Source organism: Macrobrachium nipponense, chromosome 36 (genome assembly GCF_015104395.2).
Source record: "Macrobrachium nipponense isolate FS-2020 chromosome 36, ASM1510439v2, whole genome shotgun sequence".
Lineage (NCBI taxonomy): Eukaryota > Metazoa > Arthropoda > Malacostraca > Decapoda > Palaemonidae > Macrobrachium > Macrobrachium nipponense.
In genome coordinates, this window is record NC_087220.1 from 60,733,539 (window position 1) to 60,748,477 (window position 14,939).

Consider the following 14,939-nt stretch of genomic DNA (forward strand, 5'->3'; position numbering starts at 1 on the left):
ACAATGCATAATGATAAGATATGTATAAAATCCAGCTGCTTCTTCTTCTCCTTCTTCTTCTTCACAACTTGAAATTGGAAACGAGTGTTTTTCGACTGCGTGAGATCAGGTCGGGGGATGATGAGTATGTTGGCATAGAATGAGTTTCATGAGTTATTTCACTTTCTGATGAGTCATTTCACCTTTGGAGATATCACCAAGTAAAATAAGAGCAAAAACAAACCAAAACAAACCACAGAGGATGACTAGAGGCTAATCGAAGGAGCTATGTGGGATGCCGTTCTATGCGAACCGCGTGACGTCATGCGTCGTCATCATCTCCTCCGGTGTTGATTGGCTGTAGCGAGTAGCTCTTGATTGGCTACCGCTCTGGAGGACAGTGAGGACAGGGACGTGATTGGTTGATTGGGACAACGAGCAATGCAGTGGGGGAATGAACGGCTTTAAACACAGCTTACAAAATGCTTCAAACACTGATTTGTCAGGAGTAGAACTGACAAGCTTGGTTTTCCGACTGTCAGCTCACTTTTATTTTTTTTGCAGGATTTCACGCATCAGTTCACGCATTCCAGACTCGATTCGCTCGACTCGGGGTGACTTGCGAATCAGGGACACTCAGAAAACACTGTCATTTCAGTGATATACACTTTTAATTTTTTGTAAAGTCACCGTGTGCATGCCACAAAGTACTTATCTTTTTTTCTTCTTTTTTTATTTTTATTTTCTACGGCATCCGATGGTTAGCAGAGGTTGCGACCTTTCGTCAATTTTTTTTCTTCTGTCGCTCTGCGAATTTTTTGTGCTGCTGCTTCCAAGAGTTTTGAGTTTTGGGACAGCTGGAACCTTTTCGTGAAAGGTTGTTTTGAATTGTCGAAGAAGCTTCTTCTCGGTCTTGGCACTGTTAAAAAAACGTTTACTTTTAAATGTTTAGTTTTTAAGGGAACAGAAGGTTTGACTTGAATGTTCTTTCTTGTATTAACACAGTGAGGGGTCTTTTAAAGCTGTTGTATTACAGAGCATTTGAAATCCATTATTGCGATATGTCCACTGACCCCTTTGGGCATTGCCCTGCATTGGCAGCTCTCACAGTAATTAAAAATGCCCTCCATTTTCCTAGCAATATCCCTCATATCTCAAACGCCATGCCCTCGGCATCGAAGCCAAAATGGTCTGGGGACAACTCCCTAGATCTAGGGGGCAAAAGAAAAAAAAAATCCAGAGGGGGGGAAATTCTCCTCCTTCAGTCTTGTTCTGTGATGACATCTCCACAAGTTGATAGTGATACTGGTGATAATGATAATGATGATGAAGATGACGATGATGTGATGTGATGAATGGTGAAACAGTGAAGATTCCTCCTCGGCCTGATCATCACAATAGCGCTACCAGGAGCAGCCCCGTGGCCGCTAGACGCGTCCACAGTCTCAAGGATCGCGGCGCGCTGCTGGAATGCGCCGCCCTGGAAACTGGAATCGAAAGGAAATGAAATTAGTTTCCAGTCTCTGGACTTTGGTTAATTCTACGTAATGATTAAAATATCACACATTCCAGCACTAAGGAAACTTCATTACTTCATAGGATCTAAGAGCCACAATCCCTCTTACTTTCATTATTCCAGGTAGGATGCTCCGTCGTGGAGGACACTTTCTTGAGCCAGGGATTCCCCGTGGTGGGGGGCCACCAGGGGGGCCTGGAGGATGAAGGATCTGTAGGAGTAGGGGCCGTGGCTTCCTTCCTTTCCTTGATTTCGCTGCAGGTTGCTGGAATAATAATAATAATAATAATAATAATAATAATAATAATAATAATAATAATAACAACAATTGCTTTAGTTCAGAGGGTTTACGTTGGACTTGTGATATTGATCGATTGTCTATATATAAACGTTCCTTCTTTAGCCTCCTACAAACGTTGAATAGAAACGTTCTCTAATTTAGCCTCCCATAAAGGCTGAATAGAAACGTTTCCTCTTTAGCCTCCTGCAAACGTTCCCTCTTTAGCCTCATACAAGCGTTGAATAGAATTTTTCCCTCTAACCTCTTATAAACATTCCCTCTTCTATCATCTATAAACGTTGAATAGAAACGTTCGCTCTTTAGCCTCCAATGAACGTTCCTCTTTTAGCCTCCTACAAACGTGGAATGCAAACGTTCCCTCTTTTAGCCTCCTACAAACGTTGAACGCAAACGCTCCCTCTTTTAGCCTCCTGAAAACGTTGAATAGAAACGTTCCCCTCTTTCCTTACCTTGCCTGACGAGCTTCATTCCATGCGCCAGGGGCTGGAGCCCCCTCTGGCAGCTGGTGCCAGCTTCGATGATGAAGATCTCGTGGCTGTTGACCACGACGCCGGCGAAACACTCGTAGATGTTGACGTCTTCTCTATGCGTGAAGGTGTACATGACCCCTCCCTCTGACCACTGCCCTAGGCACCGGTACTCGCGCTCTGCAGAAAACGGGGAGGAGAAGGGAAGAGATGTTTACTGGCACCGTTCACTGCGAAATGGTTTTGTTTTATTTTTTTGCGGATGGGTGTTTACTGGGATCGTTGTCTGCTACATAATTCAATGGCAAATGTCATCTATTTTCTATTTTTTAAATTTTATTGTAGACTTGAATTTTAAGACTGACTTGTGATGATTATTGACAATCTTGTTGCAGCATAATATCTGTACTTGGTGAAATCTATGATGCTAATAGTTGCTTATTGAGTTTAAATGCCAGTGTGACTTACCTTATTCAAACACAACCATACTAGTATCTACAAGACACCTCATGCACTGGTATTGATCTTTAAATCCATGCATTATATATAAATAAATACCATCCAAAATCATTTTAAAGACATGCTTATGTAACATGCTGAAAGCAGAAAACATTAAAAGTAAAATGATCAGAGATGCTTGAATGCTGAAAGGAAAAATGATTGGGTTATCCGTCCCAAACAGCCACTGAATTGAAAATAAGGCAGCGGTTGGGAGAGTTTGGTCAGATATTGTATTGGTAAAAGGAATGACGTAATATGGCGATTTCATTTTAAATTTGATCTAATTCTATGGCATTCTTTGTTGGGTAGTTGGGGGGGGGGGGATTTGGGGATTATATGGGGGATGGGAAAGGCTGAACGATTTGAGTGTTAAATTCTCGATTAAAAAAAGCTGTTCTGTTTCCTTTTAATTTGAATATGAATTTACTGTTGTGTAAATATTTATAATTTAAAGATATAAAGCTAGACTGTTGGGAATTCTGTCTACAATTCTAAAATGGAAATTTGTTTACTAACGTACGAAAAATTAATTTTTCTAAAGCAAACTTTAACATCCATTCAACTGGTTACGCAAATGAACAGCCTATTAAATAAAAACTAAGTGGGCAGACATATATACACTCACTTCAGTGGACTATACTCGCATACATATCTATGTATACATAAATTGCCTATATTGCAATAAAATCAAGTATACGTGCATAACAACTTCATGGTATTGGTGACAGGTAAAATCTTCAAGTACTAAACAACCGTGCTTGTGGGTGAACGAAAAAAGAATGATAAAATGTAGGTTCTCTGTATATTTTACATTCGAAATCAAATTAAATGTAATAACAGGTTGAGGTAGAATTGCTATTTGGTGTTATTAGCTGAACAGGAATTACGTCTTGTGTAATGCATTACAAGAATGGGGACTGCAAATACATTAAAAAGTTATGGCAAAGATTAGTCGAGAGATTCTGGGAAGGTGGAAAGTTAATTGAAGTAAGGGCAGACATATTTGAGGTAGAATTCAGACGTGGATTTATGCAGGTGTCTATAATAAGGTTTATTTATTTTTGTTTTTGTATTTCTGTGGGAGTTAATAGCAGGAAAGTTATTATACAGCTGTCAATAAACAATGTCTACTGTCCAGTTACTTTAAAAAAATGTAACTTTCACGACTTAAAAATAATAGTAATAAAAAAACTAACAACAAAATAAAGCAGAATGGTTCATTGCATATTTGTTTCTCTACTCTGACAACAACAGTCTCTCATCAGCTGCTACAGTTGCTGAAGCGTCTGTGACAACAACAACGACAAAAACAACAATAAAAGTCAACTTCTTTGCAGTGCTTTGTGCCAACAACAAAATAAAACCAACAAAAACGGTGCCATTTAAGTGTCATATTATAAAAGTGCAATCCTTATCATGGTGCTATCACGTAGAATGTGGTGGTCTTCGAGGTGGTATCATCTACATCATCTTGAGAGGATCTTAGCTTTTTATTGGAGACGAATTAATTATTATTTTTGTTTTTCTAAGCTTTTATTCAGGAGCTGGTGCTCAGATATGACAATTTTTTTTTTTTTTGTCTTCGTTAGGGTCTCCCAATTTCGTTTATAGATGTTGATTTGTTTACATACATCATTTGGCTTCTGATCAAGTGACGACCACAGTCTACATGAGGTCAGGGGTGTGTGCTCGTGACCTTTTTTCCTGTTGTCATTCAGGGCTCCTGACCTTCAATGATCACAGGCCCCATGCCCTTGAGGTGATGCCAAGGGGACGCGGAGTCCTCGTCCTCTATCCGGACGTAGAAAGGCCTGTCTTCCTCACGGTGGTGAGGACGGTCCCTCTGAGGCATGGAGTTGACGTCCGCGGAGATTTCAACGCCCAAGTGCCGATCTTGGTGGTGTTGAGGCTGTGCGTGCAGGCTCGTTCGGGCTGCTTTCTTGGGTTGAGGAGGAGCTGGAGGAGGAGGTGGAGGGAGAGGCGGAGGGTCGGCAGGGACGTCCGGAAAGACGTACACCTCTTCCACCGTCTGGTGCCTGTGGCGTCTTCGGCTGTTCGCCCCGATGGTCGTGAACTGCGCCTCCGAAGACCAGCTGCCCAGCTCGGCCGCCCTGACGTGCGCCCACGAAGGCCTCCGGGGGCCCCCGCCCCCTCCGCCGTGGCGGTGGGCGTGCCTCGTCGTTCGGGAGAGCAGGGACCTCGGGTCTGTGATTCGGTACAAGCGACTCCTCCGGTGGCGTAGGGCTACATCGTCGTGGCCTTCGTCGCCCACCACGCTGATGCCGTCGGGGTCTGTGATGACGTCAGTGGGTTGCCTTAAGGTTTAGTGCTTTCGCCTTCATAATATTCAAGAAACTACCTAAAATAATACTTACAGTCCTCCTGTGTTTTGGAAACACAAAATGGTTTTACTTAAATGCTCCATAGGTCTTCTGCTAGTTTTTGATACCTTACTAAGTGTTAATCATTTCTAACGTTGCATAGCAGCTTGGTTACAGTTCTTCTCTGATACATTTCCAGACTTTTGTTCTTGGAAATAACGAACTCCTGACACCTCATTTGTGTCTATTTTTGCAACGCAAGTTGCCGTGCTCTGTCAGTCAATCAGAGTAATTGGTCATTGTATCACACTAGATATAAGGGGAACATTTTAGTTCACTCTAATTATAATGATCAAGTTACCTAATGGTAATTACGTTTGGCTATAATGAAATAAACAGCAGCAGTCTTTTCATTCTTCATTGTAGCATTGTAGTAGATTATATTTTATTTATGGCGATGTGTATTTAAGCTTAATTTAAATACCTCATTTGGGAAGACGTACCTAAGTGCGGAATACCTATGAATTATACATTTAAGACGTACCTAGGTGCGTAGTACCTTTGAATGATACAGTTTACGTCGAAAACAATCATGTTTAAGTGGTACCTTACCAGGAGAGGAGACAGTTTGGAAGCAAATGAATGAATTAACAATACTGAAATTGAAGACATAATAAAACAAAAAAGTCACGTAACCTTTATAAAAATACCTTCATTCCCCTAACATACCTTTGTCATTCCATAATTTAAAGCTACTTATGCTTAAATTAGATCTACGTTAGTTGGTATGTCATGCTATTAATGTTATTTGTTAGTAAACATTCTTCGGATCTTCAAGGAAATGTTAGTTTCTCAGACACCATATTGAATGAGGACAACATTCGCGTTTTCATAGAATGTTAAATGTTTAAATGTTACCCCATTCAGGCATAATGTTTTTCCCCGCATGTTAGCAGTCAAGCATATGCTAATGTTTAGTTAAAGTGAACGTTTCCTAATAAAAAAAAATAGGTCCAAAAAAGTTTCTTTAAATATATTGAAATATAAGATATATTTTTTTAGTTGATACTTCAATGAAAGGTCTGTGGCGATTTAGATTTTTTTGAAATAAAAAAGACAATTTTGATATCATATTTTTTTTCAAGGTGGCTTCTCAACACATATTTGATAAATGTATTGATTATCTCAATCTTTATTTTAGGATTTTCGGTTTGGTGCACTATCAGATGAATTAATATTATCAAAAGAAATTATTGTTAATGATAGATAATTTTCCATTTCCAGATAGTGATACTATTATATATATTCAAAATTATTTGAGTTACATTTTCAAATCGTTTTCGAAATGCATCATCCCTTCATAGTTGTAAGTCAGTTATTGAATTCATTTGCTTGTGAAAAAAATAACTTTTCACAATGTTAACTTGTAAATTGATATTTCTGTCAATGTTTATTGGATCTAACGTAAACTTTATATGTATTTTTTTTACTGTGGCGTCGTTTTATAGCGTTTCTCAATAAAAAAAATTATATTTCTTAAAACATGTAAATTATGAATTCAAATACACCAGTTTTCACAGGACTGAAAATTGGTCTAAGAAAATAATGTGTTTTAATTTTGAATTTCCAGAATCCTAAATTTCGAACTGATTTTTTTTAAAGTGAATTTTTTAAACTAAAGGACTTAAAATTAACTAATCTAAAAATCGCAGCTTTCTACCACCCACCACCAGCAAAGACCAAATTTCTCTTTCATTTCGTCAAATTTTATGAGTCAACATACAAGTGTTCCTCTGGTGTTTACAAAGGCCTGGAGAATATAATGAATCTCTCTTTAAGACTTGTTAGTTTTTGTACTAAGATTTTGGGAAGATTTTTACCTTTGGGAAATCTCTCTCTCTCTCTCTCTCTCTCTCTCTCTCTCTCTCTCTCTCTCTCTCTCTCTCTCTCTCTCTCTCTGTAAATGACAATTGGAAGTTCGTCCCCACGAGAGAGTAGGAAGGAAAAATGATGTTCCTGTTTACCTTTTAAACCAAAGCCTGAATCTCTTCATCAAGGAGATTTTAAACAAAGCATCTCTCTCTCTCTCTCTCTCTCTCTCTCTCTCTCTCTCTCTCTGCGTCAAGGGATTCCCCGTACATTTAAAAATTTCATACGAATCAGATAGGGAAGTAAAAATTTCCTCCCTAGACTTAGCTCAAACCAAACATTGTTCTCTCTCTCTCTCTCTCTCTCTCTCTCTCTCTCTCTCTCTCTCTCTCTCTCTCTCTCTCTCTAAAATTCCATCACTGGAAAGCCCACGCATAAAAATGTTCCCATTTCTTGAGCAAACTTAGTATTTCATCGCCGTAGAAAACTGATAAAATGTTTATATTCAATATGTGATAAAGACTGATTAAAACAGCAAGTTTTGACCCTTAAAACAAGTTTAGACCTTCATGTCAATCAATAAAAAAACACTAACCAGTAAATGCACTATTTTGTAAGCACCTTGTCAACACCAGAGTAACCAGTTACGAAAGATGTCAAACAATTCAAACGCCAACTTACCCTCGTAGACTTCGGAAGCGTTGAAGCAGGAGGACACAGTGTAATACATATGCTGGGGGTCGTCACAGTCAGAGGAAAGACGGGCACACAGTTCCTTAGCATCTGGGATGACCCCCGTGTACTCTCCCGTTATGGGGCAGCTGCTCTGGTTTTCTGGGTCCAGGCCTGTTGAGGGGACGAGGGGAAAGACGTGGGTTAGTTTGGGTGGTTTTGGATAGAGGGGTGTTTTCTGGGTCCAGGTTGTTGATGGGACGAGGGGAAAATGTGGGTTAGTTAGGAATTGGTTGTTCTGGGTCCAGGTTTGTGTTCTGGGACCAGGGTATTAAATATGAGTTATTGTAGGGACACTTCGTTATTTGGATGTTCTGGTCGAGGATTGTAATGGGACGAGGGGACAAGTTCGGTAATTTGGGTGTTCTGGGTCCAGGACTGTTATGGGACTTGAGAAAAATTCTGGGTCTTTGAATGAAATGCATATCAGGTGAGTCAATGATCATATACGCATATCAAAGACAGCACAACAGAAAACGGAGATAAAACAGAAAACGAGAATCGTACGGTGTACAAAACCAACTTACGTCCTTGCGTGTTCCAGACTTGTCCGCGAAACATGTCGTCGGAGCACACCCTCGATGCGTTGTAGATTTGGCTTGGATAAGCTATACAAAGAGAGAGAAGGAGAGAGAGAGAGATTGCATTAATTAACTGACGTTGTCAAAGGTGTCTTGATATTTCTTAATATATAATTTATATGTTTATACGTATTTATAAAAATGCATGAACATTATGCTCATTAATTTGTATATATCTGCATATATATATATATATATATATATATATATATTATATATATATATATATATATATATATATAGATGTAAAGAGAGAGAGAGAGAGACGAGGAGAGAGAGAGAGAGAGAGAGAGAGAGAGAGAGATGTGCCCATAAAGCCCCAGTACCATTACAAGCAATAATTAATTGTAGTAGTACTGGGACCTTTATGGACACCCTGTATATTAAACTAATACTTACATATCTGATACTCGATGACATTGGCTGCCCTTCTCTTGATCCAAATACACGTGAATTCTTCCTCTCCGCTGGAAAATATAAATTCTAAATTTAATGAAATTAACTTAAATATTATAAATGTATCAAGTATAGTTATAGTTAGAATTAAAGTTATAGAAGTATGTCAATGCAGAGACTTAATTTTTGTGCATATACAACCAAATCAATTAACTTTTTTAACCGTGCAAGCAAGCACGGTATACATCTCGTGCTGCTATAATGTACGTACCACTGGGTCTGGGAGTATAGGGCGTACCGCTCCCCGTGGGGGGCGTGCTGAGAGAGACACAGCGTCTTGTACTTCTTGTCCGCTGTGTCGTCTTGAAGCCACAAATCGTGTTCTTCGATCTGTAGGAAGAAGAAGTAAATGTTATTATTATTATTAATATTATTATTATTATTATTATTATTATTATTATAAGATTCTGGAAATCGAAGCTTCTCAAAGTTTGAAGCCCGCCAACCAGGGAACTTCTGAAGCTTTTCAGACTTCCTCTGAAACTCCTTGAAAATTTAAGATGGCCTATCTGAAACTTCTGAACATTCTGAAAGTTTTAAGACTATCCACCCGAAGGTTTTGATCATTTTAAGACTGCCTGTCTGAAGATTCTGATGATTTCGACTGTCTGAAAATTTTTGATAATTTTTAAGACTGCCTGTCTGAAAATTCTTGGATAATTTTAAGGCTGCCTGTCTGAAAATTCTGAATAATTTAAAGACTGCCTGTCTGAAACTTCTGATAATTTTAAGGCTGCCTGTCTAAAAAATTCCTGTTAATTTTTAAGACTCCCTGTCTGAAACTTCTGATAATTTTCAGACTGCCTGTCTGAAACTTCTGATAAATTTTCACACTGCCTGTCTGAAACTTCTAGAGACTCAGAAAACCCCAACCCCACCAGCCAGCCTGAAAACTAATGAAAACGCGACACTGATTATCTGAAACTTCTGAAATCCAAAGACCACCCACCTGAGGATTCTGAAAGTGTTCAGCTGCCTGCCTGAAACTTCTGAAACTCACCTAAGAATTCTGAAACTTATTATTATTATTATTATTATTATTATTATTATTATTATTATTATTATTATTATTTTATTATTATTATTATTATTATGAGATTCTGGAAATCGAAGCTTCAAAGTTTGAAGCCCGCCAACCAGGGAATTTCTGAAGCTTTTCAGACTTCCTCTGAAACTCCTTGAAAATTTAAGATGGCCTATCTGAAACTTCTGAACATTCTGAAAGTTTTAAGACTATCCACCCGAAGGTTTTGATCATTTTAAGACTGCCTGTCTGAAGATTCTGGTGATTTTCAGACTGTCTGAAAATTTTGATAATTTTAAGACTGCCTGTCTGAAAATTCTGATAATTTTAAGGCTGCCTGTCTGAAAATTCTGATAATTTAAAGACTGCCTGTCTGAAACTTCTGATAATTTTAAGGCTGCCTGTCTAAAATATTCTGTTAATTTTAAGACTCCTTGTCTGAAACTTCTGATAATTTTCAGACTGCCTGTCTGAAACTTCTGATAATTTTCACACTGCCTGTCTGAAACTTCTAGAGACTCAGAAAACCCCAAGACCAGCCAGCTGAAACTAATGAAAACGTCGACACTGATTATCTGAAACTTCTGAAAATCCAAAGACCACCCACCTGAGGATTCTGAAAGTGTTCAGACTGCCTGCCTGAAACTTCTGAAAACTCACCCCCCTAAGAATTCTGAAACTTCCAAGGCTCCTGATCAGAAAACTCTGAAAATCCCAAGACCACCTACCTGAAGATTTTGGAAAGTCCCCCTCGCCCACTGAGGGAACGTGCAGGAATTGGTCTGGGCGACCGCGGGCGGAGACATGGGCGTGACGGGCGTGAGGACCATGGTTTCGTACCCGTCCCACGGGCTGTGGAGGTGATTGGTGCAGGTGGCATCAATGCTGAAGCTTAGGTAGACTCGTCCCGTAGTCTCTTCTACCGAGTACATCTGAGGAGAGAGAAGGGATGGGATAGGTTATTATAAGTCTCTCTCTCTCTCTCTCTCTCTCTCTCTCTCTCATTTTATGCATCTCATTCATATTCATTACCCAACCTGTTTCTTGTTTTCTCCTCCTCACGCATTTAGTGATATATCTCTCTCTCTCTCTCTCTCTCTCTCTCTCTCTCTCTCTCTCTCTCCTTTTTGTTTTAAGACGATCGTTTTTACTCTCAATTGTTTGTCTAATTTTTTTGTGTTTACACATTTTTGTTCTATAGCTTGCATTTATTAATTTCTTAAAACTTGAATCTCTCTCTCTCTCTATCTCTCTCTCTCTCTCTCTCTCTCTCTCTCTCTCTCTCCCTCTCTTCGTCATTCTTTCATCTCTTATTTTTGTATTTGACCTGTATTTCATGACTTGACATTTAGCTTGAGAAACTCTCTCTTTCTCTCTCAGTAACCCCTCCCCACCCCTTACCCCCTTGCACGCAATCGCCCTCCTCTTCTTTTCCCCCCCCACCCACCCCACAATCCCACCCACCCACAATCCCACCCACCACCCCCGTCCCCCACAAGATCCCTCATTTCCGAATTCCACGGACGCCAAAGCACACACACACACACACACACTCACAGCGCATCGGTATCTGGTTGGTTGTCCGTCGTCACCTCGGGATCCCACAGGGCGAGGTACTTCTTCCCGTCGTGTCCTTCCCAGTCCCCGAGGCATCTCAGGCCCATGGTCAGTTCCCCGAAGGAGCATCTGCGGAACCTGTAGAGGAGGAGATTGATAGTTTACAATATATTAAAACGTTCAAGAAGCAGCATCACTGAAGAAAACAGAGGGCAGAAAGTTGGACGTAACCGAGATGAAGATGCTTATAGATGGATGAGTGGCGTAACCAAAAAAGGACAGGGTTAGAAATGATCATATTAGGGGGTACAGTAAAGGTCACTGAAGCATCACAGAAAGTGCAAGAGGCAAGGTTAAGATGGCATGGCCACCTGATGCATCTGAAGAGGAGAGCAACACCCGGGAAGAGAAGTGACGGACGCGGAGGAGGATGGAACACGACGAAGGGGCGGAAGACCCAAGACCAGGTGGAGGAGAGATTGCATGAGAGATGATATGAGGGAGAAGGGAGTACGGGAGGGAACGACACAGGACAGAGGCGATAGATGCAAGATACTCATTCAAAACGGCGACCCCGAATAGGGATAAAGCTGGAAGAAGAAGAAGAAGAAGAGAAGAAGAAGAAGAAGAAGAAGAAAACGTTCAAGAGAGGCTGATAGAGGACGATCAAGCTGACCTATGGAACTCAAAATGATTCAATCTGAGGGAAAGCGACCTCGGGTATTCTTTGGAGCTTACCTGAGCTGGAGTTCGGAACCCTTGGGGCAGTTGGAGAGTTCGGACGTCGGGTCTGGGCATTCGACGGAGCTCTCCGTCCCGTCGTTCACGTCGTAAGTGAAGCGGTAGCGACCGTTGATCGGGCAGAAGACGCGATCGATCAGCCCGTCTTGGGTGAAACTCCGGGATTCTGGGAAGGGGAGACAGAGAGAGAATGGTTAGGAAATAGTTAAGAAAAAAAAATCTGTTGTATTGATGTAAAGGGTTTTTTTTCTGTGAAGGTATAATACATCTTATTTCTATTGCATTAATGTAAGGAGAGAGAGAGAGAGAGAGAGAGAGAGAGAGAGAGAGAGAGAGAGAGAGAGAGTTAGGAAATAGTTAAAAAAACTAATTTCTGCTATATTAATGTTTCTTTCTGTGAAGGTATAAAACATCTTATTTCTATTGCATTAATGTAAGGAGAGAGAGAGAGAGAGAGAGAGAGAGAGAGAGAGAGAGAGAGAGAGAGAAGAGAGAGGGTTAGGAAATAGTTAAAAAAACTAATTTCTGTTATATTAATGTTTTTTTCAGTGAAGGTATAAAACGTCTAATTTCTATTTTATTAATGTAAGGAGGGAGAGAGGGAGAGAGAGTGAGAGAGAGAGAGAGAGAGAGAGAGAGAGAGAGAGAGAGAGAGAGTTAGGAAATAGTAAAAAAAAAACTAATTTCTGTTGTATTTATGTAAAGGGCTGTTATTTTCTGTAAAGGTATAAAAACACCTTATTTATATTGTAGTAATGTATAGGGGTTGGGTTTTTATTTCTGTTTTATTAGTGAAAAGAGGTTGTTTTTTAATGGCTCCATGACTTTTATGAAAAGTGTTGTTGACTATCTGAAGGTTTCAAGAAAAAGTCTGATTGACCTGAATGAGAATATGATTAAAATTTCTCTTTAAAGTAAAAAAAATTTTTTTTTTTTTGTATAGGCCTAAAATGACCATCTTCGACGCTGATGAATATAATTGCTTTAGAAGGTCGACCTTTTTCGTATAGGCCTAAAATACATTTTCTCCAACTTCGAGAAGAAAGTTATGGCCTTATCAGGAAAGTTTTCACTGACCCTTACATAGCAGTAAGACCTCACGACCTTTGACCTTAATCCCACCCTCACACCCCCAAAATCTACTCACTGTAAAGCATGATCTCCCTCGCTCTCTTGATTTGGATGTCGTGCATCGTCGGGCACGTCTGCACGGCAGCTTCCTCCGTCGAGTAGCACTTGTTTAGGCCTTCCGTGTAAATCTGTCGAAGAAGAAGGAGGAGGAGATGAGGTGAGGTTCAAGGAGGTCATGTCTTCTGAATTAGCATTGAGATCGGGGCGGATTCTGGAAAAAATCGGGGTTCGAGAGCGCACGTTCTGTTTGTCATAACAGTCAGGGTAGAATGGGGATTTGAGTGGAAAGCGTTTTGCCAAAATGAACGCGATCTACTTTGGCGTTTGATTTTGGGGTCAGTTTTTTCAGCCTGAGGGGGGGGGGGGGGGGGGGGGGGGGGGGGGGGGGGGGGGGGGGATGGGTTGCTGAGTATGTTTAGGACCTTAAACTTTTATAGGTTTGGAATTGATGGACAAACGGCTCTGTTTTGTCTGGGAAAGAGGATTATTTTTATCTTGGAAGGAATCTGCAGCCTCCTATTCCAAAGCTCTCTCATCCATGTCTACCCTGTTAGGGTTGATTTTGTTATTGGAATGGTAGTGGCACTTCCTGCTGTCGAACCACCCCCAACGCTCTCTCTCTCTCTCTCTCTAAAACCAAACATAGACAAATTTTTATATACTCTAATATCTCCCATCTCAATTTATCACTTTGATTTAATTTTTCCTTTTTTTCTGAGCAGATTTCTCTCTCTCTCTCTCTCTCTCTCTCTCTCTCTCTCTCTCTCTCTCTCTCTCTCTCAAAATATAGAAAGATATTTATATACGTAAATATCTCCCATATCAGTTTATTACTTGATTTTATTTTTCCTTTCTTCTGAGCAAATTTCTCTCTCTCTCTCTCTCTCTCTCTCTCTCTCTCTCTCTCTCTCTCTCTCTCTCTCTCACAACACACACACATTTATTGTGAATATTGATATCCTCCACGTAAAATTATCTACTATCTTAATTTATCATCCTTCGATCTCATTCCAGAGCAAATTCTCTCTCTCTCTCTCTCTCTCTCTCTCTCTCTCTCTCTCTCTCTCTCTCTCTCTCTCTCTCGGGGCTTCTTGCTTCTTACCTGGATGACATTTCCGGAGTGTAGGGACACGTGGAAGCATCTGAAACAATCCTGACCTCCTGTAGGATCCCGCAGGACGACGTTATTGTCGAACTTCTTGTGGCAGACGCCCCACACTGGGATGGCGTCCGGTAGGATGGTCACCTATTTTGGGGGGAGGGGGTGAGAGAGAATGGGAGAAGAGTTAGACTATAGGAAGAATAGGTCAGGTAGTGGGTGACTTCAGGATTGCAGGAGGTGAAGTATGGGTGTGAATTCCTTAGGGCTGGATGATGTTAAGATAACTGAATGGGATCTTAGGGGAGTTACTTAAATTTATTAGATATATTTGTATTAGGACCAATTATCTTTTAGTAATTGTTTGATAGGTCAGATGGTGGATGACTCCAGGATTGCAGGAGGGATGTGAGGGGATGAATTCTTGAAGGTTGGAGGATGTCCAGGTAATTGAATGAGATCCTAGGGGAGTTACTTAAATTTATTAGTTATGTTTGTATTAGAACCAATTATCATTTAGTAATTGTATGATAGGTTAGACAGTGGATGACTCCAGGATTGCAGGAGGGATGTGGGGTTTGAATTCTTGAGGGCAGGAGGAAGTTGATGTAATTGAACGGCATTCCGTGGAGTGAGATAAATTTAGTGCAGTTATATCTTTATT

General features: G+C 40.3%; 1 protein-coding gene across 1 annotated transcript in view; it reads right to left on the reverse strand.

The window, feature by feature from the left end:
* Positions 1-647: 647 nt before the first annotated feature.
* Positions 648-14,939, reverse strand: part of LOC135203743 (uncharacterized) — a 50,184-nt gene continuing 35,892 nt past the window's right edge. The window contains 14 exon segments of the mRNA XM_064233684.1: positions 648-1,466; positions 1,605-1,760; positions 2,246-2,443; positions 4,493-5,056; positions 7,636-7,800; positions 8,214-8,294; positions 8,667-8,734; positions 8,935-9,053; positions 10,476-10,679; positions 11,305-11,318; positions 11,321-11,442; positions 12,043-12,211; positions 13,193-13,304; positions 14,279-14,422. Coding sequence (XP_064089754.1) covers positions 1,372-1,466; positions 1,605-1,760; positions 2,246-2,443; positions 4,493-5,056; positions 7,636-7,800; positions 8,214-8,294; positions 8,667-8,734; positions 8,935-9,053; positions 10,476-10,679; positions 11,305-11,318; positions 11,321-11,442; positions 12,043-12,211; positions 13,193-13,304; positions 14,279-14,422 — 2,211 coding nt within the window. The 3' untranslated portion in view covers positions 648-1,371.